Raw genomic sequence first — 24,242 nt, 5'->3', positions numbered from 1 at the left:
GATATCCAGTAAATTTCTGAAATGTTTGCCTAGAATCTAAATATTCCTTCTCTTTTAATGTATCATTTTTTTTAAACTTAACAAGTTGAAAGGTACATGTTGTAATTATGATACAAATAATTATATCATGGAGCAAATGCATGCTTGGGTATCAGCAGTGTGCTTGCGACTAGCTTAGAAAGCAGATGGATTGCTAACAAGTGGCAGAGTGCGTAGGTGGATAGATGGGCAATGGTTATCAGAGGCACTAAGCAAGCAGTGATGGCCTAAGTGACTGAGTGGATGGGAAGTTGTTATTGGAAGGAGTGGGGCACAGTGGGGGAGTGGATAAGGACATATCACTAATTCATGACATAAACTTAAGCATGAGGGAAAACTGAAAGATTTAGGGCTCCTTTTACAAAGGTGTGTTCGGGCTTTAACGTGCGGAATAGTGCACGCTAAAATGCGGAATAGCGCACGCTAATCCGGTGCATGCATTAAAAACGCTAGCGTACCTTTGTCAAAGAAGCCCTTAATTTTTGGGAGAGGGCTAAGAAAGCATGTGTGTGTGAGAGAGAGAGAGAGAGAGAAAACAAATTTGCTGCTCTTCACTTGTCGATTTGGCCTATTACATCCAGGTTCATCGTGATTTGTTTTGGTTCCTCTGAATCATCATGTTGAAATACCAATTCTGGCCTGGGTATCTCCTTTATATCTCCCTCAGTAAAGACCGAAGAAAGAAAAGTCTGTTTGATATGGCTTTGCCCTCCCTGAGTGCCCCTTTTACTCCTGGAAGATCTAATGATCCAATTGTCTCCCTCAAAAGCTTCCTTTTTCTAATGTACATGAAAAAGTTTTCATTATGAGTTTTTTGCCTCTACACCAAGCTTCTTTTCATCTTCTTTATCAATGCTTAGTATCTAATTTGACAGTTCTTACGCTGCTTCCTATTTTTACATTCAGATACTTTTTCCATTTTTTGAAATAAGTTTTTTTTTTAAGAATAGCCTCTCTCATCTCACCTTTTAACCATGCAGGCTCTCATGGAATATATTTGATCTGGGCTTCCAAGATGGTAATGAAAATCTAAACTGCATAAGGGCTAATAAGCAAAAGGTTTAGAAAGTCATAGAATAGGAGATAATATCCTATTTCTGGATTACGAACTGGTTAAAAGTTAGAAAACAGAAAGTAAGGTTAAATGGTCAATATTCTCAATGGGGAAGAATAAACAGTGGGATTTCCCCAGGGATCTGTGCTCAGACCACTGTTTTTTTTAACATATTTATCAATGATCTAGAGATGGGAATAATTAATAAGATAATTAAATTTCCTGATATTTCTGTGAGCTATATGAGCCAAAGCCTACTGAACATGTCAGATATGTTTTGAATTTTGGAACTGGTAGGGGGGGTCAGATGGGACTGGGTGGAAAAGGGGGGGTTGGATATGAATTGTACATTAGATATTATCCTTCTGTAATCTTTTCTGACTCTTGTTATTTGTTGTTTTTCATTGTTTAAAAAGTTCAATAAAAACTGTTTTATCATAAATTTGCTGATAACACAAAGATGATCAAAGTTGTTAAATTGCAAGAAGATTGTGAAAAATTGCAAGAGGAAAAAAATGGCAGATGATGTTTAATATGATCAAGTGCAAAGTGATGTTTATAGGAAAAAGGAAACAGAACTACAGCTAAGTGATGCAGGGTTCCATGTTTTGAGTAACCATCCAGAAAAAGGATCTAGATGTCATTGTTGAAACGCTAGCTCAATGTGAAGCAGCAGATAAGAAATCAAATAGAATGTTAGGAATTATCAGAAAATGAATAGAAAACAAAGGTGAGAATGTTATAATGCTCTTGTATTACTCCATAGTTTGGCTGCACTTTAAATACTGTATGCAGTTCTGGTCACCTTATCTCAAAAAGCAGAATTAGAAAAGGTGCACAGAAGGGCGATGAAATGATAAAGGGGGTGGGACAACTTCACTATGAGGAAAGGCTACAGCAGCTAGGGCTTTTCAGCTTGTAGAATAGACGGCTCATGGGAGATATGATAGAGGTCTATTAAAAACTGAGTGACCTGGAACGGGTAGATATGAATTGCTTATTTTCTCTTTCTAAAAATACTAGGACTAGGGGGCACTTGATAAAGCTACTAAGTAGCAGGTTTAAAACAAACCAGAGAAAATATTTCTTTACTCAACGTGTAATTAAACTCTGTAATTCAATGCCATAGAATGTTGTGAAAGCAGTTAGCTTAGCAGGTTTAAAAAAAGTTCATAAGCCATTAATAAGATGAACTTGGGGAAATCCACTGCTTATTCCGAGGATAAGCAGCATTAAATCTGTTTTATTTTTTGGAATCTTGCCAGGTACTTGTGACCTGAATTGGCTACTGTTGGAAACAGGATACTGGGCTTGATGGTCCTTTGGTCTGTCCTAGTATTGCAACTCTTATGTTATGTTAACATTTGTACAAATATCCAGTCAATAAAATCTTACTATTAATTATTTATTTATTTTAAAATTTTCTATTCCGCTTAACAACCTAAGCGGATTAGCCACAAAGGACCCAATCCATTAGACTTCAGTGACTCCACTCAAACCCAAATAAGCTTCGGTTATGAGAAAATTACAAGCCAGCCTCATCATTGATATTGTAGAATATTAATTTCTTTAAACTTCATAAACTTGGGGACTCCCGCAAGACCGACAGAATAAGGTGAGTATTTTTGGAAAAACTTCTGGTTATTTGAAAAAAGTTTGAGAGATTTAAATATTTAAAAACTCAAGTCTATGAAATTAAAAGAAATTAATATTCTATAAGACCAATAAGGCTGGCTTGTAATTTCTCATAACTGAATCCTATTAGAGTTTGAGTAGAACCAATGAGGTTCAGTGGACTGTACCCTCTTTGGTTAACAGTAAGGTTTTGTTGACTGGTTATTTTAACACTCATCATCTCCTTAAAAATACAGTTATTTATCTGCTTCATACATGAATCTGTGTCCCCAACTTATAACTCTTAAATCATCTGTCCTGGGAGTAGAAGGGACATCCCTTTGAACATCCTAGTTGGGCTCTGTGCATGTTTCATTATTCTTTGTTGCCACTAGACCAGTGGTCTCAAACTCAAACCCTCTGCAGGGCCACATTTTGGATTTGTAGGTACTTGGAGGGCCTCAGAAAAAATAGTTGATGTCTTATTAAAGAAATGACAATTTTGCATAAGGTAAAACTCTTTATAGTTTATAAATCTTTCCTTTTGGCTAAGTCTTAATAATAATATTGTAATTTATAGCTAAAGAGACATATGATCTAGAAACTGTTTTATTTTACTTTTGTGATTATGATAAAACATACCGAGGGCCTCAAAATAGTACCTGACGGGCCGCATGTGGCCCTCCCCAGGCTGCGAGTTTGAGACCACTGCACTAGAGGGTCGGGGGACAACTGCATCTTCCTAGGTTACTAATATCAATATATATCATCAAGTGTTTCAGTTCACTGATGATTTTAAAGATATAAGAACATAAGAAGTTGCCTCCGCTGAGGCAGACCAGAGGTCTATCTCGCCCAGCGGTCCGCTCTCACAGCGGCCCATCAGGCCTATTGCCTGAGCAGTGGTCCCTGACTATTTCTATAACTACATCTTGCTCCTATCCCTATAACCTATCTCTACTCCTATCTGTACCCCTCAATCCCTTTGTCCTCTAGGAACCTATCCAAACCTTCTTTGAAGCCCTGTAACGTGCTTCTGCCTACCACAGCCTCCGGAAGCACATTCCATGTATCCACCACCCTCTGGGTGACAAAGAACTTCCTAGCGTTTGTTCTAAACCTGTCCCCTTTCAATTTCTCCGAGTGCCCCCTTGTACTTGTGGTTCCCCATAGTTTGAAAAATCTGTCCCTGTCTTCTTTTTCTATGCCCTTCAGGATCTTGAAGGTTTCTACCATGTCTCCTCTAAGTCTCCGCTTCTCCAGGGAGAACAGCCCCAACTTTTTTAGTCTGTCGGTATATGAGAGATTTTCCATGCCAAGCTTTAGTACCAGTAAATATAGGGTTACGCATTAGTCACAGTTTGTCGTCATAAGGGCAGAGCATCACCCAAAACTGGTGTGCTCTGGATCCATATGTTCTTACCTGTCTATGGTTAAGCCTTTATGTACAGCTCTTTTACCGCAACCATAGTTTGAGTTTTATATCACCAGGTTAAAAGGATATGATTTTCCAGTGAATGTCCAGCTTGCTGTTGATTTCAAAGCCTTTTGCTTGCTGCCTCTCTTCTTCCAGCTGCTTTTGGTTAGCGAACTGTAAGCTTTCACCAGTGAGTTCTGGGAAATCTTCAAAGTTGAATTTGTCCACTCGAATGGCCATGCTAAGAGACAGAAAATAAATATGAGTAACCATGGTAAGAGGCAAGCAAAAATGTACAGAACCACAAGGAGTTCTAAACAACAAACGGTAAAGTTTCTTATATTTACGCACTGATGAACAAATGAAAAAGCATTTCCTAGAAATGTATGAAGTGGCTTAACACTGCATATTGCCACTCCAACTATACACAAGACTTGTAGTAGAAGAAACAGTTGAGGTGAAAATATGGGAGTCAGATACTCACTAATTAAAAAAGAAAACACTCAAGCAGGGCCAAAAGACCAGAAAAAAATGGTCATACGTGTATAGTCATATTGAGTCCCTGGAGGGTGTTTTCCATAAGAACATAAGAATTGTTGGGTCAGACCAATGGTCCATTGTGCCCAGCAGTCCGCTCCCACAGGCCAAAGACCAGTGCTCTGAGTCTAGCCTTACCTGCGTACGTTCTGGTTCAGCAGGAACTTGTCTAACTTATCTATCTATCATCCTGCATGTTGCCTTTGCTGTTGATCAATGCTCTTTCTTTACGGAACATTAAATTGAATATATACCACTCATCATTATTTTTAGGTTGAAGGTCCTAATTCATGCAATGCATTACCCTTTGAAATACTTAATATTGGCTTTATGATGCATTTTAGAAGACAGCTCAAGGTTCATTTGTTTCCAAAAGCATGAAAGCACGAGTGCTGAGCCGCTCGCTGAATGGCTGCCCTTGCTATGGCCCCCACTCAAATTCCACAAATACACAAATAATTTACATGACACATGCTAAAATAAAATAAAAACTTTCCCTTCAATTAACAGCAGCCATCTAAATAAATACATGATCATAATTAAATTGGCATATCTACAAATACTCTCTTCTCAAATAAAAATGTCAAACATCAGAGTCAACAGCATACTTATCACAGTACGAAAGTTTTCTATCGTAAAGTAGCCTTTCAACTTTCGTAATAAAAGAAGCTTATAGAATACTTCAGAGACTATTGCCTTAATTTGTGACTTGAATGAGAGTGTAGAATCCAATAGTACTCCCAAATACTTGCATTGATTTAGGACTGGGATAATCATCTTATCCAATATTATGGTGGCTAGAAAGTTCTCCAAACGTTTTTCACGAGCTACACACAAAACATCTGTTTTACCAAGATTTAATTTTAACCGATTCTGATGCATTCAGTTTTTCACAACCTGAAACTAAACTAAAGCTTAACTTTGTCTACCGAGTCATCATTCTGAGAAAGCTCGACTCGGTTTACAGCAATTAAATAAAAAGGGATTGATTTACAAATGATAAATAGAAGATAATAGCAAAATTTCAAAAGAATTAATTTTCAAAATGTTTGGCAAATAAGAGTAGTTTTTAAAGATTTACGGAAAAACTGAAATGAACTGGAACTCCTTTTAAAAAAAAGGGGAGATCATTCCAGAGTTGAGAGAATTTAAAGACCAAAGATTGACTGAAATCTTGACTCAAGCAACCTATTAACTGTATATCATCGGCATAAAGCCAAAAGTTCACATCCAGTTTTCTCAACTAACAAAGGAGTAACAAATAAATGTTAAACAGAGCTGCTGATAACGCAGAGTCGTGGTTCACCTTCACTAAGAACAGCCCAATCTGAATAATCTTGAGCAATCTCTACATGGAATGTCCTCTTAGACAGAAATGAATGAAACCAATCTAAGATTTTTCCTCCAATACCCAAAGCCTCAGCCTTGATAATAAAATTTGATGGTTAACTGTGTCAAAAGAAGATGAAAAATCACCTAGATCCAAACACTGCTTCAAAAAAAAATCTACCATCAATGCTAACAATAATTCTGTAGAATGTTTGTGTCAAAATCCAAACTGGAAAATTATTGAAAAAAAATAAATCCAAACTTGAAATCATCCAACACACCATACTTTTTAAGAAAATCATGTAGTTGAAAAAGTATAGCTTTTTCTAATACCTTAGCCCAAAAAAATAAAAAAATTAAAAGATGAATGAGTGATAATGCTCTAATTCATTTCCATGCTGTTTATTTTTTAACAGCAGATGGACAATTGCCTTTTTTAAACCTACAGGAACACAGCCATCAATCAGTGAATGGGAAATTATACTAAAGTCTCCTTCATACCAGCAAGAAGTCCTAATGAGCATGTGGACTTATTTAAAGTCTGCATTAACATTTTCGCTTGAGTCTCTGAAACCACATCAAAGCACGACCATAGCACTTCTGGTGGGTCCATTACCGATGGCAACGGGTCATTACAAAATCCCATCATTATATTTTGAACCTTACCTATAAAGAAGTTTAAAAAGGCTTGGCTTAAAGAAGAAAATGAATTTTTGCTGGTGACTAATGATTTACCATTACTGGTGGGCATTTAACACTGGCAAGGCGCAATGTTTTAACTACAGAAAGGTTCATCAGGTTTCAATAAAATATCACCAAGGTCTTAGATAACATGAAGAATCTGCAAGCAGGTCTTACAGAATGCATCAAAAGAGCAATTATATAACAGTACACCTAGACTAGGCGGCCATTCCATAAAGAAAAACAGCTGTTCCTTTACAGCAGTGTATCACAAACTGTGCTGCGAGGCGCTGGCTGACTACCTACAGGACATGCTTCTCGCGGTAAGAGGCACATCCTGTAGGCCAATGGTTCCCAACCCTGTCCTGGAGGACCACCAGCCAGTCGGGTTTTCAGGATAGCCCTAATGAATATGCATGGAGCAGATTTGCATGCCTGCCATCTCCATTATATGCAAATCTCTCTCATGCATAATCATTAGGGATATCCTGAAAACCCGACTGGTTGGTGGTCCTCCAGGACAGGGTTGGGAACCACTGCTGTGGGCAGCCAGCCATTGCCGGCACCTCTCCTTCTCTCCCCCTTCCCCTGACTAGTAAAAGCAAGCTCAAGACCCCATATTGAGGGTTTCTGCCCATTAGCATGATGCCATCGCATCAATGTCCGCACCCTCCAGAAGCTGCTCCAAGTTTAGTGTGCCGCAGATTCAAAACGTTTGCGAGATACTGCTTTACAGAATAGTAGCACAACCAAGTACACGAGTTTGCGAGTATACATGAGCACTTACGCCAGTCAAAACCTATGTTCTACTTATGTCATTCAGCAGTAGACCAATAGAGAGAGATTACTCTTGCTAGCATTCCCTATAACCTCCCCTTTAGAAGTCTGGGTATAAAGCAGATTGGTATCAGTTCTCAGGACAGGTGTTGTCTCATACACGAGTTTAATACAGCTGAGATGAAGGCTGAAATCAGGTATTACTTAATCCGTCAGGAGTTTTTGATGCCCTCGTCAAAAATGATGTTTCCAGATTCTAGGTGAGGTTTTCCCAATAGCCTCTTATTACTCATTTCCGCCCCTATTTGGACTACATAAGGTAGAAATGCTCTAGTGTTCTAGATCCTTCCACTTTCCAGAACTTCCCCACCAACAACTCCCTGATAGCTTCTCACAAAAGCCTTGGAAATTGTTGCTTTGTACACTGCAGTGGATTATCCTCATCCCAAGTTAAAATGTGTTTCAGGTATTTTATTTGTATTGCTTGATTGTTTTAAGGAAGAAAATTTACTTGAATATTAAATAAAACATTACTAGGGGCATTAATTCCGGTCAAGTAAGGTATTAATCTTATAATTTATGTAATACTTTAAGCATCATCTTTGAATTGGAATGATGGGAGCTCCAACCAATAAGATATACTGTATTTTTCGGACCATAAGATGCACCGGACCATAAGACTCACCTATCCATAGAGGAGGAAAAAGTGAGAAAAAAAAAAAAACTTGGTTCAGAATTTTTTTTTCTACTTGGTTTTTCCTCCTCTACATGTAGGTGTCTCTGGTGGTCTGGTGCTGGGAGGCCCAAAGCCACCCGCAGCCTAAAGCCACCAGAAGCCCAAAAACCACCAAAAGCCCAAAGCCGCCCGCAATCACCAGAAGCTCAAAAGCTGCCAGAAACCCAAAGCCACCCGCAGCCGCCAAAAGTCCGAAGCCTCCTGTAGCCGCCAGAAGTCCAAAGCTGCCAGAAGCTGCCCGCAGCCCCCCGGTACCTTTTTAGTGGTGATCCAGCGCGGTCTCCGGGACGGCTGCCTGTGTCTTTAGCATAGCGATGCAGGAGTGCGAACTTAGCGCTTCTTGCCTAGTCCCGCGCCGTTCTGTGATTGGCTGTAGTTAGTAACTGACTGCAGCCAATCAAAGAGCGGCGCGACCAGGCAGGAAGCACAAAGTTTGCACTCCTGTGTTGTGCGTCGCTCTTCTAAAGACACAGGCAGCCGACCTGGAGACCAAGCTGGACCACCACTAAAAAAGGTACCGGGGAGGGCGCAGTGTATTCAGTCCATAAGACGCACCCCCTTTTGGGGGGTGGAAAAAGTGCTTCTTATGGTCCAAAAAAATACAGTAATCACTGCCAAAAAATCTATGGTCATAAGCAGGTTCCTCGCTTACATAGGATTTTCTAGGCATGGTAATGACTGAAGAATTTGGCCTTCACCAGACATCCAACTGACACAGCCATTAGTCACCCACCTCTCTCCTCCACTTACCACCTACGGCCCGGTTTCTCTGCACTTTCCACTGCCAATTCTAGACTTCGATCTTTTCATCTAGCTGCCGCCTATGCCTGGAATCAATTACCTGAGTTTGTTCATCAAGCAGACTGAAAACCCACCTTTTTGATAAAGCCTTCAATGTTTAACCCTACTCCTCTGCCCTCCAACCCAGCCCGCTGATAAACCATTCCCCTTAACTGTAGCCATGACATCCTGTTTGTCCGTCTTTTTTTAATTAATCAGACAAGTATAATTAATACACTTGAATACAGATTCACCAAATTAAATAGGGAAATTAATCCCTGCCATTAGAAAAACAAAGAAAATTATTATTATTTAGTCCACAAATTATATGGAGTCAAGAATAAGAAATAAAAAGAAGGCAAGAGACAATCTCATTTACCATAGGAGCATTCTAAGAAGACACTGTCAGCTGGTGTCAGGTCAAAAGCGCGCCGGGACAAAGGCGCGCCCAGACAATTGAGCGCAGCGCGCGCCGCCGCGCCGCTCTAAATTACTGTTTTTAGCACTCCGACGGGGGGGGGTGTGGGGGGAACCCCCCCACTTACTTAATAGACATTGCGCCATGTTGTGGGGGCGTTGTAGGGGGTGTGGGGGGTTGTAACCCCCCACATTTTACTGAAAACTTCACTTTTTCCCTGTTTTTAGGGAAAAAGTTCAGTTTACAGTAAAATGTGGAGGGTTACAACCCCCCAAACCCCCCATAATGCCGGCGCGATGTCTATTAAGTAAACTGGGGGGGTTCCCCAACAAAAACCCCCGTCGGAGCCCCTATAAACTGTAATTTAGAGCGGCGCGCACTGCGTTCAATTGTCGGCGCGCGCTTTTGTCTTTCGCGCCGTTGTCTATGAACCCTGTCAGCTAGCCAATACTTGTTACTCTTTTGGAATGGGAACAGATCCAATTATTATCTCCTCACCTTGTCTAGCCACAATAAATTCTAGCAATTGTTTGGGCTCAAAGAAAATAAAATATTTTACCACAATAAGTAATACAACATTTTGATGGAAATTTCAATACAAATGTAGCAGCTAAAGAAATGACTCTCGGTCTATAGACCAGAAAGTCTCTTCTCTGCTGTGATATTTGTGAAAGAAATATATGTTATCTTTGAGCCCATAAATTGAGCATTAATGTGTCTGAAATAAGTCTTAAGGATTAAATCTCTGTCAAACTCAGGTGCAAAAGTCACCACGAGAGTAGTCCTTTCCATTATCACCTCCAGAGAATTTTCCCCCCAAATTTGTTAGATTAATTTCAGCTCCAGAAATCTCAGCTTCAGTTGGTGTAGAGCTAATTGGTTTAGCTTTAATGGTCAAATATTGCGCTCTTACTATTGGTGGCAAATTTTCAACTGGCAAAAGCAGAATTTCGTGCATATATTTACGGACCATTTCAATAGCTGAGATTACTGGTGATCTCAGAAAGTTCAAAATTCTAAAATTATTTTTTCTTTGATAGTTTTCAATATATTCTCATTTTTTTTTAAATTAACAGCTCTCTCCTTAACTATGGGGTCCTTTTATCAAGGCGCGGTAGGGGTTTAACGTGCGGAATACCACGCGTTAAACCGCCTGCCGCGCTAGTCGCTAACGCCTCCATTGACGAGGCGTTAGTATTTTGGCTTGCCGCGGGGGTTAGCGCATGATGAAATGTCCGTAGCGCACCTTGATAAAAGGAGCCCTATATCTGATTGACGATCATTCACCTGAGCAATCTGCCTTTCATGCTTCTGAATAGTCTCACCATGATCCTTCAGGATTTCCCCATGGTGTTCAACTTTCCTTCCTAAGAACCTCTACTGCTTTCTTGAGGTTGGAGTCCATAACTTCTATTGCCCTCCAAATATCTTCCATCTTCACAACAGCAGGTTTTTCTAGCCTTCCAAACGATATTCTCTCTTACCCGGGTTTTCCTTCTTCAGCCTCAGTGCTGGAGATCGTTAGTAGATCCCCGGCTTGAACTTTGACCCGACAGAGTCTCTCAGCCATTCCTCCAGGGCTCTGTGATTGTTTCCTCATCTGGATACCTCAGCACTGCCTGCAGCTCGGGACTGGTACCTCCGGGCTGGAAAAATGCCTGTCTCAATTCAGGGCTAAACGAAGCCCCTTTGACGCTGAGAACCTCCATTACAGAAGCTTCTCCTGAGGCTGGCTGTGTCTTCTGAATTGTGCTTTGAGCTAAGACCTCCATAGTTGTCTGAACTAACTGCGGTCGCTGGAGGCACATACCGCGAGGATCCTTTTCTTCTTTCCCATCGCGGTGTCAAGTAGCGCAAATGGGTAAGTTTGGAGTTTTGGTCCGTTCTAGATAGGCTTAGTGGTGCAGCTCAATGCGCACGTTTGCCCGACACCATCTTGACTCCCTGTTTGTCTGTCTTGTCTGTTTAGATTGTAAGCTCTTTCAAGCAGGGACTGTTTTCTTCTTCTTTGTGACTCTGATAGCACTAAAGAACTAATTCAAAGTAGTAGTAACTAGAATCGGAAGAAAGCCAACTCATAATACTGAAATCATTATGATGACTAGCTAAAAGACTTATATAATGTTGTTAAGATGAATATTATTGCACCATTCTAAGCTACAGTAAAATCTGAAAATGCAGTAAGGTGAGGTTTAGTAACTTTTTGCTTTTTGCAGAGGTAGGTTATAGAAATGGTCAGGAACCACTTCACAGGTCATAGACCTGATGGGCCGCCGCGGGAGCAGACCGCTGGGCGCGATGGACCTCTGGTCTGACCCAGTGGAGGCAACTTCTTATGTTCTTATATAAAGTGCCATCAATCACTGAAAAAGTGACGACAGTAAGACATGTCAAACTCAAGCAGACAAACAGCATAACACATTCTAAATCACAAGTCATGAAATATATTTATCAGCAGTTAGATAATATAATGCTGTAAAACTGTCTGGCTGAAAATCCACCAAGGAAAACTAGCTGATGCTGGTGTAATCTTTCTGAAAAAGAGGTTAGGCATATGGGGACAGAAAGCAGCCGCCCTTTATCAACTGTATAAAGAGTGTATTTTTCTATGTAAATTGATATTATTAATGAAGTCTCCATTTCTCCCGAGGCAATAAGCTCAAAACGACGTGAAAGTCACAAAGGCAGACCTTTGATTTATTCTCCCTATGAGAGAGAACCTCTTGCAGATGTCGCATGAATTTCTGTATCTCATCACAAAGCACGATAAATCATATTCATGAGAATTACAGTAGCGAGTCTAAAGGTTGGTGTGATATGTCAGGGTATTTTTTTGGGTCTGCTCTCTTCTGCATAAATCAAAAATATTTTTCCTGCAATTATTATTTAGAAGGTATTTTATTTCAAAAAAAATGGCAGGATAAATAAAGTATTAAACATAAATCAGGATATGCTAAAATATATTCAAATAGTTCTTGGATGAAAAGATCTACAGATGTATTACAATCCTTTCAGTTACAAAAATGAACTGTAATTGTACAGAAATCATGGAATTTCACGAACAGATCGGAGAAGGTTATCATGCCGTTGTACCGGGCCATGGTAAGCCCTCACCTGGAAAATTGGGTCCATCACTGGTCACCGTACACGGTACTACTCGAAAGGGTCCAGAGAAGAGCGACTAAAATGGTTAAGGGGTTAGAGGAGTTGCTGTACAGTGAGAGATTAGAGAAGCTGGGCCTCTTCTCCCTTGAAAAGAGGAGACTGAGAGGGGACATGATCAAAACGTTTAAGATAATGAAGGGAATAGACTTAGTAGATAAAGACAGAGAGAAGGAGAAGGCACTCGCTAAAGTCAAAAGGGAATAAATTCCATACAAACGTAAGGAAGTTCTTCTTCACCCAGAAAGTGGTAGAGAACTGGATTCAAGACAAGGTTGGACAAGTTCCTGCTGAACCGGAACGAACGCAAGTAGGGCTGGACTCAGTTAGGGCACTGGTCTTTGACCTGGGGACCGCCGCGTGAGCGGACTACTGGGCACGATGGACCACTGGTCAAAGAGCAGCAGATGTTCTCTGGCAAGCAAAGACTTTGAAAGAACGTCAGAGCGGTGGTCTTCAGTACTTGCTACTTGGGTCACTGTTTAAAATCATTTTTATAAACTCAGCTATTATAGAGAAAGAAACAAAATAGAAAACAGAGATATGTCCTTTCTTGAACCAGTGTATCCTGGTAATAGCTGATCGCTGACTCTAAATTAAAGGCGTAGCTGGGTGGGGGGGAGGGGAGCAAAAGAGAAGCAGTTGCTGCCTTCTAAAAGATTTTGAATGAAATGGTGGATCGATTTTTCACTCCATCAAAAATTACAAAACTAGGGGACACTCGATGAAATTGCAGGGAAATACTTTTAAAACCAATAGGAGGAAATATTTTTTCACTCAGAATAGTTAAGATCTGTAACACATTCGCGCCAGAGGTTGTGGGAAAAGCGGATAGCGTAGCTGGTTTTAAGAAAGATTTGTATAAATTCCTGGAGGAAAAGTTATTAAGACATGGGGGAAGCCTCTACTTGCCCTGGATTGGTAGCATGGAACGTTGCTACTCCTTGGGTTTTGGCCAGGTACTAGTGACCTGGATTGGCCACCATGAGAACGGGCTACTGGTCAGACCCAGTAAGGCTGTTCTTATGTGCCTATGCAGATTGCGCTTCAGTCTCACACTGGCACCTACTTTATAAAAGATCTGTTCTCTCTGACATCCAAATCTGGACAGATGATCCTCAGCTTGCTGTTCTGTGTAGGACATGATTGTGTCCCATCCAGAGGTAGCCATGACAAAAAATTCCCAAATCCCGACCCAAAAAGTTGCAGGATACCCAACGCACCAGGGTTATTTAATAACCAATAGTAAATGAAGAAAACACAAAATTTGTCCAAAAACAAGAACTAATACAAAACAGAGAACAAAATCGAATCAAGTTGTATTTAAATTACCAGTCCTCAAATGACCCAAGGCACTACTAATTTTTGTGCCCTTACTGGGGTGGTAAATTCATCATCGGTCTTTGGTAAAGTGACTTGTGCTGTGCAAAATTGTTTAAATATCAATTTTCAATAAATATAAAGTGCTTTAAATGCATAAGATGCTTGGAAAAGGGGAGCATTTAACTTTTGTACCCGAAGGTTGCCAAACCGTTTCACATTTTGTTTCGTCAGGGGCTAGGCTTCCTTATATTATTGCACCTCAATTGTTTAGGAGAATCAAGTTTCAAGTTTATTAGGATTTGATATACCGCCTATCAAGGTTATCTAAGCGGTTTTTACAATCAGGTACTCAAGCATTTTCCCTGTCTGTCCCGGTGGGCTCACAATGTATCTAACGTACCTGGGGCTATGGAGGATTAAGTGACTTACCCAGGGTCACAAGGAGCAGCGCAGGGTTTGAACCCACAACCCCAGGGTGCTGAGGCTGTAGATCCAACCACTGCGCCACACACTCCTCCTATTGAAAAAAACGCTATAATCTGCACCCACACAGCAAATGTTGTGATATTTAAACAATTTTGCCCAGCACAAGTCACTTTACCAAAGACCGATGATGAATTTACCACCCCAGTAAGGGCACGAAAATTCAATTTAGTAGTGCCTTGCGTAATTTGAGGTCTGGTAATTTAAATACAACTTGATTCGATTTTGTTCTCTTTTTGGATTATTTAATAATCAAACCATCTATCAAAATTCTCCAATTGTTCAATCTTTCTTGAAATACCGTATTTTCACGCATATAACGTGCACACGTGTACAACGCGCACACGGGTATAGCGCGCAGGAACAAGGAATTTATGTAAGAAAATTTTGGTATAGCACGCCCACGCGTATACCGCGCACGCTGCTTGCCGCCCCGACTCTCCTCTCGCCGCCCTGCCCTTGAAGTCCTGTCCCCCCTTTGAAGGCTCGCCCCACCCTGAAAGCCTGATGCACCACCCCGATGGACCGCTGCCCCCCCCCCACCCTGAAGGACTGCTCGCACCCCCCAGACGTCCGATTCATCCCCCAGCCCCCCTGACATCAGAGAAGGGGCGGGACCGCAGCAGAGGAAGCAGCGCAGGGATCAGAGAAGGGGCGGGACCACCGGCAAAGGAAGCAGCAGGGCTCACTGGCATCGCGAACCCATGGTAGGCTGCTTCTCCACCGCAAACGGAGCGGAGAGGGGCTGGGAGATGAATCGGATGTCGGGGGGGGGGGGTGCGAGCAGTCCTTCAGGGTAGGGGGGCCAGCGGTCCTTCGGGGTGGGGCATCAGGCTTTCAGGGCTGGGGGATGAATCGGATGTCGGGGGGAGGGGGGGAACCAGCAATGTAAAAAAAAAAAAAATTGTAAAACGCGCTCACGCATATAACGCGCATGGTTATGCTCGGTTTGTAAAATCGTGTATAACACGCGCGTTATATGCATGAAAATACGGTAAATGTTTGATCTTTTATTACTGCCAAAAAAGTTTCTTTTAAATTTATTTATTTAAAACAGGTTTTTTTTAACCGCCTGGAGTCTCAGCGGTTTGCAAAATAACATACATAACATTATACAAGAATTCAAAGCAACTCAAGAAGTGGAACCGAAAAACTCCTTGGTATCATCCTTCACTATCATGACGGTTAGTTAAATTATTAGTCTCAGTACGGACTTGAGAATCTTTTACTAAGCTGCGATAGCGGTTTTAGCGCGCGCGCTAGACTTTAACGCCAGCATTGAGCAGGCATTAGTTCTAGCCGCGTAGCATGGGTTTAGCGCGCGCAAAAATCCTGCGTGCGCTAAAAATGCTATCGCAGCTTAGTAAAAGGAGCCCTTAATGCATTAAAACCACAGTAATGTGGAACACCATTTGGTTTCTTCCTCAAAAGCAGACTGAAGAGGAACTACTGGAGAAATCCCTTAATAGTGTTCAGTCTCTGGTGCAAAATCTTGAATGGACACCATTCTTTAGTATCTCCCTACTTTGAAATTATTTTCTACTATTTCGCTACTTTCTCTCTTATTGTAACATTATATATCTAGGTGCTTACAAGAAAATTTTAAAAAAATTGAGAGTGATTCAGAATACTGCCGTTCGCCTCATTTGAAACTCCATTGGTTGCCGATAAGAGTCGAGAATTCTGTTCAAATTTTCTTGTATTTGTTTCTAATTCAGTTTCGGGTTTGTTACCAGGTTATCTTGTGTCTCATTTTTCTTTGAGTCCCGCCAAAAAGACCACACGTAGAGCGCACTTGTTTTCATATCCCTCCACAAAATCCTGTCGTTATAAGAAGTTCCTTGAGAGAACCCTCTCATTTCAAGCCGCTAAATTGAATGTATGGCTTGGAAAAATGATGTTAGAGGTCTCTTCCTATCTTGATTTTAGAAAATTGTTAAAGGCTGGTATCTTAATGCATTCTGCTTCATTTTTTCAATCAAGTTCCTTATATTCAACTTGATGTATTTGATCTGTTCTATGTATTACTTCTTTCCCTGCCAAGCCGGTATTTTCTGCATTATATTGTAAATGCTTTCTGTCTTTATCTGTTTTTAAGTCCATTATTCTAATTTGTATTTTATCTGTATCCCATGTATTAGCTCAACTTGTTGTGAACTGCCAAGAACTTTTTCGGTATGGCGGTATATAAGAATAAAATTATTATTATTATTTGCAGCTACAGACGAGGAGGGGCATTTCCAATAGGACGTCTAAGTCTGAGTTTGGACGTTTTGGGAAAGACGTCCAGAATTCCAGTAGAGAAAATGGTCCTTTTTGTTTGAAAATAAATTATTTAGACATTTGGGCCCTTATTACGTCTATCTTTATAGCCACGCTCAAATATAAGACGTCCACATGAAAAACACACAAAAGCAAGTTTTTCAGACATTCAAGCAGCCAGCATTCTTAGCAAACTGAGTACAGCAGAGGGACACTTAAAGGACTACTGCAGTGAAGTCATATTAAGGGCATAGAGAGAGTAAATAAGAACAGATTCTTCAAACTGAGGGGAGCCACAAACACTAGGGGTCACTCGGAGAAATTGAAAGGGGACAGGTTTAGAACAAATGCTAGAAAATTCTTTTTTACGCAGAGGGTGGTGGACACATGGAACGCGCTTCCGGAGGAAGTGATAGGCCAGAACTCTGTACAGGGGTTCAAGAAGGGTTTGGATAGGTTCCTGGAGGATAAAGGGATAGAGGGGTACAGATAGAACTTGAGGTAGGTTATAAAAGTGGTCAGAAACCACTTCACAGGTGCAGACCTGATGGGCCGCCGCGGGAGCGGACCGCTGGGCGAGATGGACCTCGGTCTGACCCAGTGGAGGCAACTTCTTATGTTCTTATGTCCCAGGTACAGATTTCACTATAACTTGCTTATATTGTAATGTAAGCCCTCCAAAATCCACCCAAAACTTAATGTACCCACCTGTACACCACAGCCATCTTTATGAAGGTACAGTAGGTTTTGGAGGGCTCACCATACAATAGAAGCAAGTTATAGTGACATCTTTACCTGGGACTTTTAATATGACATTCACTGCAGTAATTCTTAGAGTGCTCCTCTACTCTGCTGTGCTGATGTGTGTGAGCCATGTGAATCTGTCTATACAGGCTGGACATTACTGGGGGAGTTTTCACATCTTTGGGTGGTGGGAGGGGGGTCGGTGGCCATTGAGAAGTAAGCCTTTAATGATAATTGTAAGATTCACTTTATTGTATGTATACATATGCTTATCTAAACCTATATATAGCTAGACAAAGAGATACTGCCATACATAGGTGAGGGACAAACAGTAAATAAGGTGAATAAAACAAAGTGCAGGCACACTCTCATACATCTCAGAGGGGAACCATATGTATATAAACATGAGAGGAAAATCAATACTATGTTTTACTGATTCCCCCTCAGTGACGTCTATGAGATAGAATAAACTCGTGTAAACCGTTCTGAGCTTAGTATTGCAATAGGCGATATATCAAATTACTATTAAACTTGAAAATCCAGTAGATAGCACCTAAGCACACTACCGGGTTTCTGGCCCAGAAATATTTAAGAAAAAGGACCATTTAAATCAGCGGTCTCAAACTCGCGGCCCGGGGGCCACATGCGGCCCGCCAGGTACTATTTTGAGGCCCTCGGTATGTTTATTATAATCACAAAAGTAAAATAAAACAGTTTCTTGATCATATGTCTCTTTAGCTATAAATGACAATATTATTATTAAGACTTAGCCAAAAGGAAAGATCTATTGTCATTTCTTTAATAAGACATTAATTATTTTTTCTGAGGCCCTCCAAGTACCTACAAATCCAAAATGTGGCCCTGCAAAGGGTTTGAGTTTGAGACCACTGATTTAAGTTAAATGATTATAGAGCGTGTATGGTTGAGCAGACCATTCGGGTCTTTAACTGCTATCATTTACTATGTTACTTATATTAAGGGGGTTTGATAATTGCAACAAGATTTTTCTGTTTTTTTTCCGATTGAAGTCATTTGTGCTTTTGAGTTGATCCAAAATGGAACTGCATGTCTATTGATCAAGGAAAGCCAACGAAACAGCATTTTCTCTGAACTAAAAACCCTACACTGGCTGGCAGTAAAGCAGCAGAAAACAAAAACTGTGGATAATTTATTGAACACTGACATATAAAACTATGAAAATTCAATTAAAAAAACTACAGTGATGAAAATCCAACTGGACCCTACAAGGTCCGTGTTTCGGCGAACACGCCTTCCTCAAGGGTCCTAAAAGGAAGAGGTAATGATGAATAATGATAAAGAGAAAGATAAAGAGATAAAAAGATAAGAAGTGACTGTGATGCCAATCTGGAGCATGCATATTAGTGTCTATACTCGACTGCATTTATATCACTGTATTTTTTATCATTGTACTTTTTTAATTGAATTTTCATGGTTTTATATGTCAGTGTTCAATAAATTATCTCCAGAACATCTGTATCCACAGCTTTTGTTTTTATTTTCATTGGTGGATTGTTTTCACTGTGGATCATTGGGTCTCCCCATTTTTCTTTGAAGTAAAGCAGCAGATCCAACTTAAAGTTTTCACCCTGATATTTAAGGTATTGCTTGGTTATCAAAAACTGGTAGACTAGAATGTTCCATCGCTGGAAGCTCATCAGTTAATGGTACTAGGATTACATGTTGTGAGGACAGCGAGGGGTCATGCCACGATGTTCTCAGTTGCTGCCCACTATTATGAAATACATTTCAGGATTTCTTGTTTAGGGTGCAGAATTATACCCAGTTTCTACGTTTTGATAAGCTTTCATAGATCACCTAGTTATGGGAGTGGAAGAAATGTCTGACTGAGAGAGGCATTTTTGTCTTATACTGTCCGTGTTTTCAGGCTATTTTATAAATAATTGGTTGAAATCCAGCTTTCTTCTAGGCCAGGGGTGTCAAAGTCCCTCCTCGAGGGCCGCAATCCAGTCGGGTTTTCAGGATTTCCCCAATGAATATGCATGAGATCTATTAGCATACAATGAAAACAGTGCATGCAAATAGATCTCATGCATATTCATTGGGGAAATCCTGAAAACCCAACTGGATTGCGGCCCTCAAGGAGGGACTTTGACACCTCTGTTCTAGGCTGACCATAAATCTTAATAAATAATGCATAGATGAAAGGAAATGCTTCAACTGAAACCACCTGGCTACATGATTTTTCACTTGAAAGTTCATGTTTTCATCAGCTTTACAGTATTTCTCCCTTGTTATTCGTGGGGGATAGGGGCAGAGCCGGACCACAAATGGCGAAAAAACGTGAATATCTGGCTCTGACCAACCCCCGCCTCCCTCTGGCATCCCAGCCTTACCTGGTGGTCTAGCTGGTTTTCGGGGCAGGAGCGATCTTCCTACGCTCATAAGAAATGGCTATGGGGAGTTCCTGTAGTCTCTCGAGAGACTACGGGAACTCCCCACAGCCATTTCCTAATGGCTATCTGCACGGGACAGGAGCGTAGGAAGATCGCTCCTGCCCCGAAAACCAGCTAGACCACCAGGTAAGGCCAGGAAGCCGGGGGGGGAAGACAAAAATATGGGGGGGTTTCCCTCCTCCCCCCCCCCAAAAAAAATTGTGATTATGTGAAATCGCGAGAAGGGAAACCGCGAATGGGGAGGGGGAAGTGTAACAATATGCATCAACAGAGCAAGACACTGGAACCCTACTTTAAATCTCTCTAAGGATGGAATTCCACTACTGTTAAAATATATGTGGATGAACAGTTATTTTAGTATCTGATTAGCTATGCAGAAAAGATGGGAGGGGAGGTTTTCTAATAAAACAACAGGTTTCTTCACAGTTCTCAGTATATTGCATTGACCCATTGCCGAATCAACAGTATATGCAGTGAGGATTGCATTCACTTTCTCATGGATTAACTTAATATTCAATACGCCTTTGCATATTATTCTGTGCATACCGTAAGGCCATTGCACTACTAATATCTTATTAATGTTCTTTTTAGACACAAAGCAGTGATTCTGTGTACCAATGCACGTAGGGTTACCAGACGTCCGGGCGTCCAGATGGCTTTTCAAAACCCGGCACTTTGTCCGGGTTTTGTAAAGCAAATCGCGTTCGGAGGGGCATCTGCTCTTGCTGGATGCCCTCCCGACTGAGATGAGCAGGCTGAGGGATGGGGGCTTAACGGGGCAGGGATGGGTGGGACTGGGCGGGCTTGCATTTTCCCTGTTTGTCCCAGCAGGCTCACAATCTATCTAATATACCCGGGGCAGTAGAGGATTAAGTGACTTGCCCAAGGTCACAGGGAAGCAGCATGGGGTTTGAACCTACCGCCTCAGTGTGCTGAGGTTGTAGCTCTAACCAGTGCGCCACACTCTCCTCCAATATGATGTCTGAAGTGAGCCAAGTATAGAACCACTGTGACATCACTGATGAGTTTGGGTTTGGGGTTTTATTGGTGGAATGAGGTATTATGACATCGGGGAAAGGGATTAGGACTTATATACTGCCTTTTGATAGTTTTACAGCCACACTTAAAGCAGTTTAGATATAGTTAGGTCAAGCATTTTCCCTGTCTATCCCAGTCTATCTAATGTACCTGGGGCAGTGGAAGATTAAGTGACTTGCACAGGGTTACAAGGAACAGCACAGGGTTTGAACCCACAACCTCAGGGTGCTGCGGCTGTAGCTCTAACCACTACACCACACTCTCCTCCAATATAACATCAGAAATGAGCCATTTAGAACAATGATGCCGTTGTGACATCACTGACGAGGTTGGCTTTTATTGGTGGAACGAGGCATTATGACATCAGGGACTTGTACACCTCCTTTCTGTAGTTTTACAACCACCCTCAAAGCGGTTTGCATACAGGTACTTCAAGCATTTTCCCTATCAGTCCTGGTGAGCTCACTAATCTGTGTAATGTACCTGGGGCAGTGGAGGATTAAGTGGCTTGCCCAGGGAGCAGCACGGGGTTTGAACCCACAAGCTCAGGGTGCTGCAGCTGTAGCTCTAACCACTGCGCCACACTCCCCTCCTAGAAAACTTAAAGGAAATAGTGCTGGTCTTTTACATTGCTGAGCCACCCATAGGACTAGAATGGGCAGCTCAGCATCTCCTCTGTAAAAGGATCCGAGTGTGTCTTATCCCCCAAATCTAACAGGCACACCAATGTAACAAGTACAATGCAAGTACTTCACTAAGGCCCAAATTCTTTCTTCTTAAAACAACTGTAACTGAGATGGTTAAAAATAAAACACTTCATTATTCCAAACCACAAGACATTTGCAAGGAAACAAAATATGGTACGATTTGTATTTCGCATTTTGCTATTCTGTCTGCTTATTTTTAACTTGCCTAGCGGATTTCTGACTGAGATAGAAATTAACTTTTAATGGACACGTGACTTAAAGAGCAACTCTGCGTTGCACTGGCTGCCTCTATATGCTATATTTAAATTGTTTTGTATAGCTTTTAAGAGGTAAATATTCAGCTGGAAGCAGTCAGCTATTTTTTCACTGCCATGGGCTGGCTTTATGCCCAGGTTCCAGCATTAAATATTCAACTATGTGTAGACAGCCAGTGCTGATATTCAGCCCTTAACCAATTAAATTAATCTGGCCAGTAAACTTAACCGTTTAAGAGCTGAATATTGGCACTTAACCAGTTAAAGGTTGGCTCCACCCCTGGACCGCCCACAAAATTTCTGGTTTTCATTTTCACAGTTAGAAGGGATATTCAGTGGCATTATCTGGTAAGTGCTGCTGAATATCCCCAGATAGGCAGCGGAGCGCCATTTAACCAGTCGGAAACAGCTGAAGTCTACCTTATTTCACCAATATTATAGACCTTAACTAATCACACTCATAGCCTTTTCTCAGTATATTGTTCAGTAGGACAGTAGATCCGATCGAAATATCAAATATGTGCAATTGTACTGCTAATTGTAGATTCCTACCACAGCCCAGAATTGGGTGGGCCTGGGGTCGTGGCCATGGGTCCAGATTTTCCTTAGGGAAAATCCGCTAACCCTAGTCTTTCCATAACTGGGACTTATAACGTAGAAATCTGTCCTGTTTTGCCATATCTTCCAGGGCCACCAACTAGGCCTCCTCCCATGCAGTGCAAGTCTTCTGCTTCCTCAGGATGGACATAGCCTCAATGGTCACCTTAATCCAGCATGCTACGGTGGATTTGGACAATGCAGTGCTCTTGCAAACAGGTGATCCAACAAGCAAAATATGTTCAAAACCTCCAGAAAAAATAAAAAAAACAAAAACAAAAAAACTGTGAAGTGACGATGTTCCTAAATGGACTTTATTTGAAAGTGTCAAAGTTCCAAAGGTACACTGAAATCATCCACATAAAAGCCTTAAAGGACCTAGTCTGCTAGGGATACAGGACCCAACACGGTTCACATTTCGACAAAAAGTCTTCTTCAGGGGTCCCTGGGAGTCCTATAAAGGTGAGTACGTGGGAAACAATTGTGTGGCGAGCCGGAAGTGAGACACTGCAACATCCAGCTTATGAAGTTTTCTATAGGCCTCTGAAAGATCGGGATTCTGAAATGCTAGAAGCACTAGGGTCTAATTTACATGCAACAGAGAGACCACCTTTGATAAAAAAAAAAAAAAAGAAGAAGACACAGTCAAATAATGTCTGGTAAGAAAAGGATCTGAGTGTCATTGTAGACAATATGATGAAACCTTCTGCCCAATGTACGGCGGTGGCCAAAAAAGCAAACAAGATGCTGGGAATTATTAAAAAAGGGATGGTTAACAAAATTAAGAATATCATAATGCCCCTGTATTGCTCCATGGTGTGACCTCATTTGGAGTATTGCGTTCAATTCTGGTCTCCTTATCTCAAGAAAGGTATAGTGGCGCTAGAAAAGGTTCAAAGAAGAGCGACCAAGATGGTAAAGGGGATGGAACTCCTCTCGTATGAGGAAAGACTAAAACGGTTAGGGCTCTTCAGCTTGGAAAAGAGACGGCTGAGGGGAGATATGATTGAAGTCTACAAAATCCTGAGTGGAGTAGAACGGGTACCACTGCATCGATTTTTCACTCCGTCAAAAATTACAAAGACTAATAATAATAATAACTTTATTCTTTTATACCGTCATAACCAAAAGTTCTAGGTGGTTTACATTAAAAAGAGCTGGACAATCAGTGAAATACAATAATACAGTAAAAAATACAAATATTTGTAAAATAGAATTTTAACAATAAAACTCACCAAGTAATAAACTTATCGAACAAAGTGGTCTGAATTAATTTCCGAAAACTGCAATAAGATAGCATAGCTTGCTGTATACATTTACCTAACCAAGACTGTTGCCTATCAGCTTGAAATGCTAGGGTCCCATCTAAGAAGGTCTTATATCTACACCCATTAATTTTTGGATAAGCAAATAAGTAGAAGCTTCTAGTTTCTCGTGATGGTCTATGCACCACAAAATGAGGAAAATGGTAATACTCGATGAAAATACAGGGAAATATTGTTAAAACCAATAGGAGGAAATTATTCTTCACTCAGAGAATGGTTAAGCTCTGGAACGCGTTGCCAGAGGATGTGGTAAGAGCAGATAGCGTAGCTGGTTTTAAGAAAGATAAGAAAGACATGGGAGAAGCCACTGTTTGCCCTGTATTGGTAGCATGGAATATTGCTACACCTTGGGTTTTGGCCAGGTACTAGTGACCTGGATTGGCCACTGTGAGAACGGGCTACTGGGCTTGATGGACCATTGGTCTGACCAAGTAAGGCTATTCTTATGTTCGTATGTACTAGTGTCCAAAAATTAAAAAATATCACTCCTAAACAAAAGCACCACACAAGCCAAGAAAGCTAGCTTATTA

At 41.1% G+C, this 24,242-nt stretch overlaps 1 protein-coding gene across 8 annotated transcripts in view; it reads right to left on the bottom strand.

Annotated features, from left to right (window-relative positions):
• The window catches only part of TRAPPC9 (trafficking protein particle complex 9), a 1,198,476-nt gene that overhangs the window by 571,987 nt on the left and 602,247 nt on the right, over window positions 1–24,242 (bottom strand). For all 8 annotated transcript variants that reach the window (XM_033933661.1, XM_033933662.1, XM_033933667.1 and 5 more), the window contains one exon: window positions 4,212–4,365. In XM_033933661.1, coding sequence (XP_033789552.1) covers window positions 4,212–4,365 — 154 coding nt within the window. The remainder of the gene's footprint in view (window positions 1–4,211; window positions 4,366–24,242) is intronic.

Source organism: Geotrypetes seraphini, chromosome 2, assembly GCF_902459505.1.
Source record: "Geotrypetes seraphini chromosome 2, aGeoSer1.1, whole genome shotgun sequence".
NCBI classification, from domain to species: Eukaryota; Metazoa; Chordata; class Amphibia; order Gymnophiona; family Dermophiidae; genus Geotrypetes; species Geotrypetes seraphini.
The sequence above is the reverse complement of the archived record's forward strand: the minus strand, read 5'-3'. Positions and strand labels throughout refer to the sequence as shown.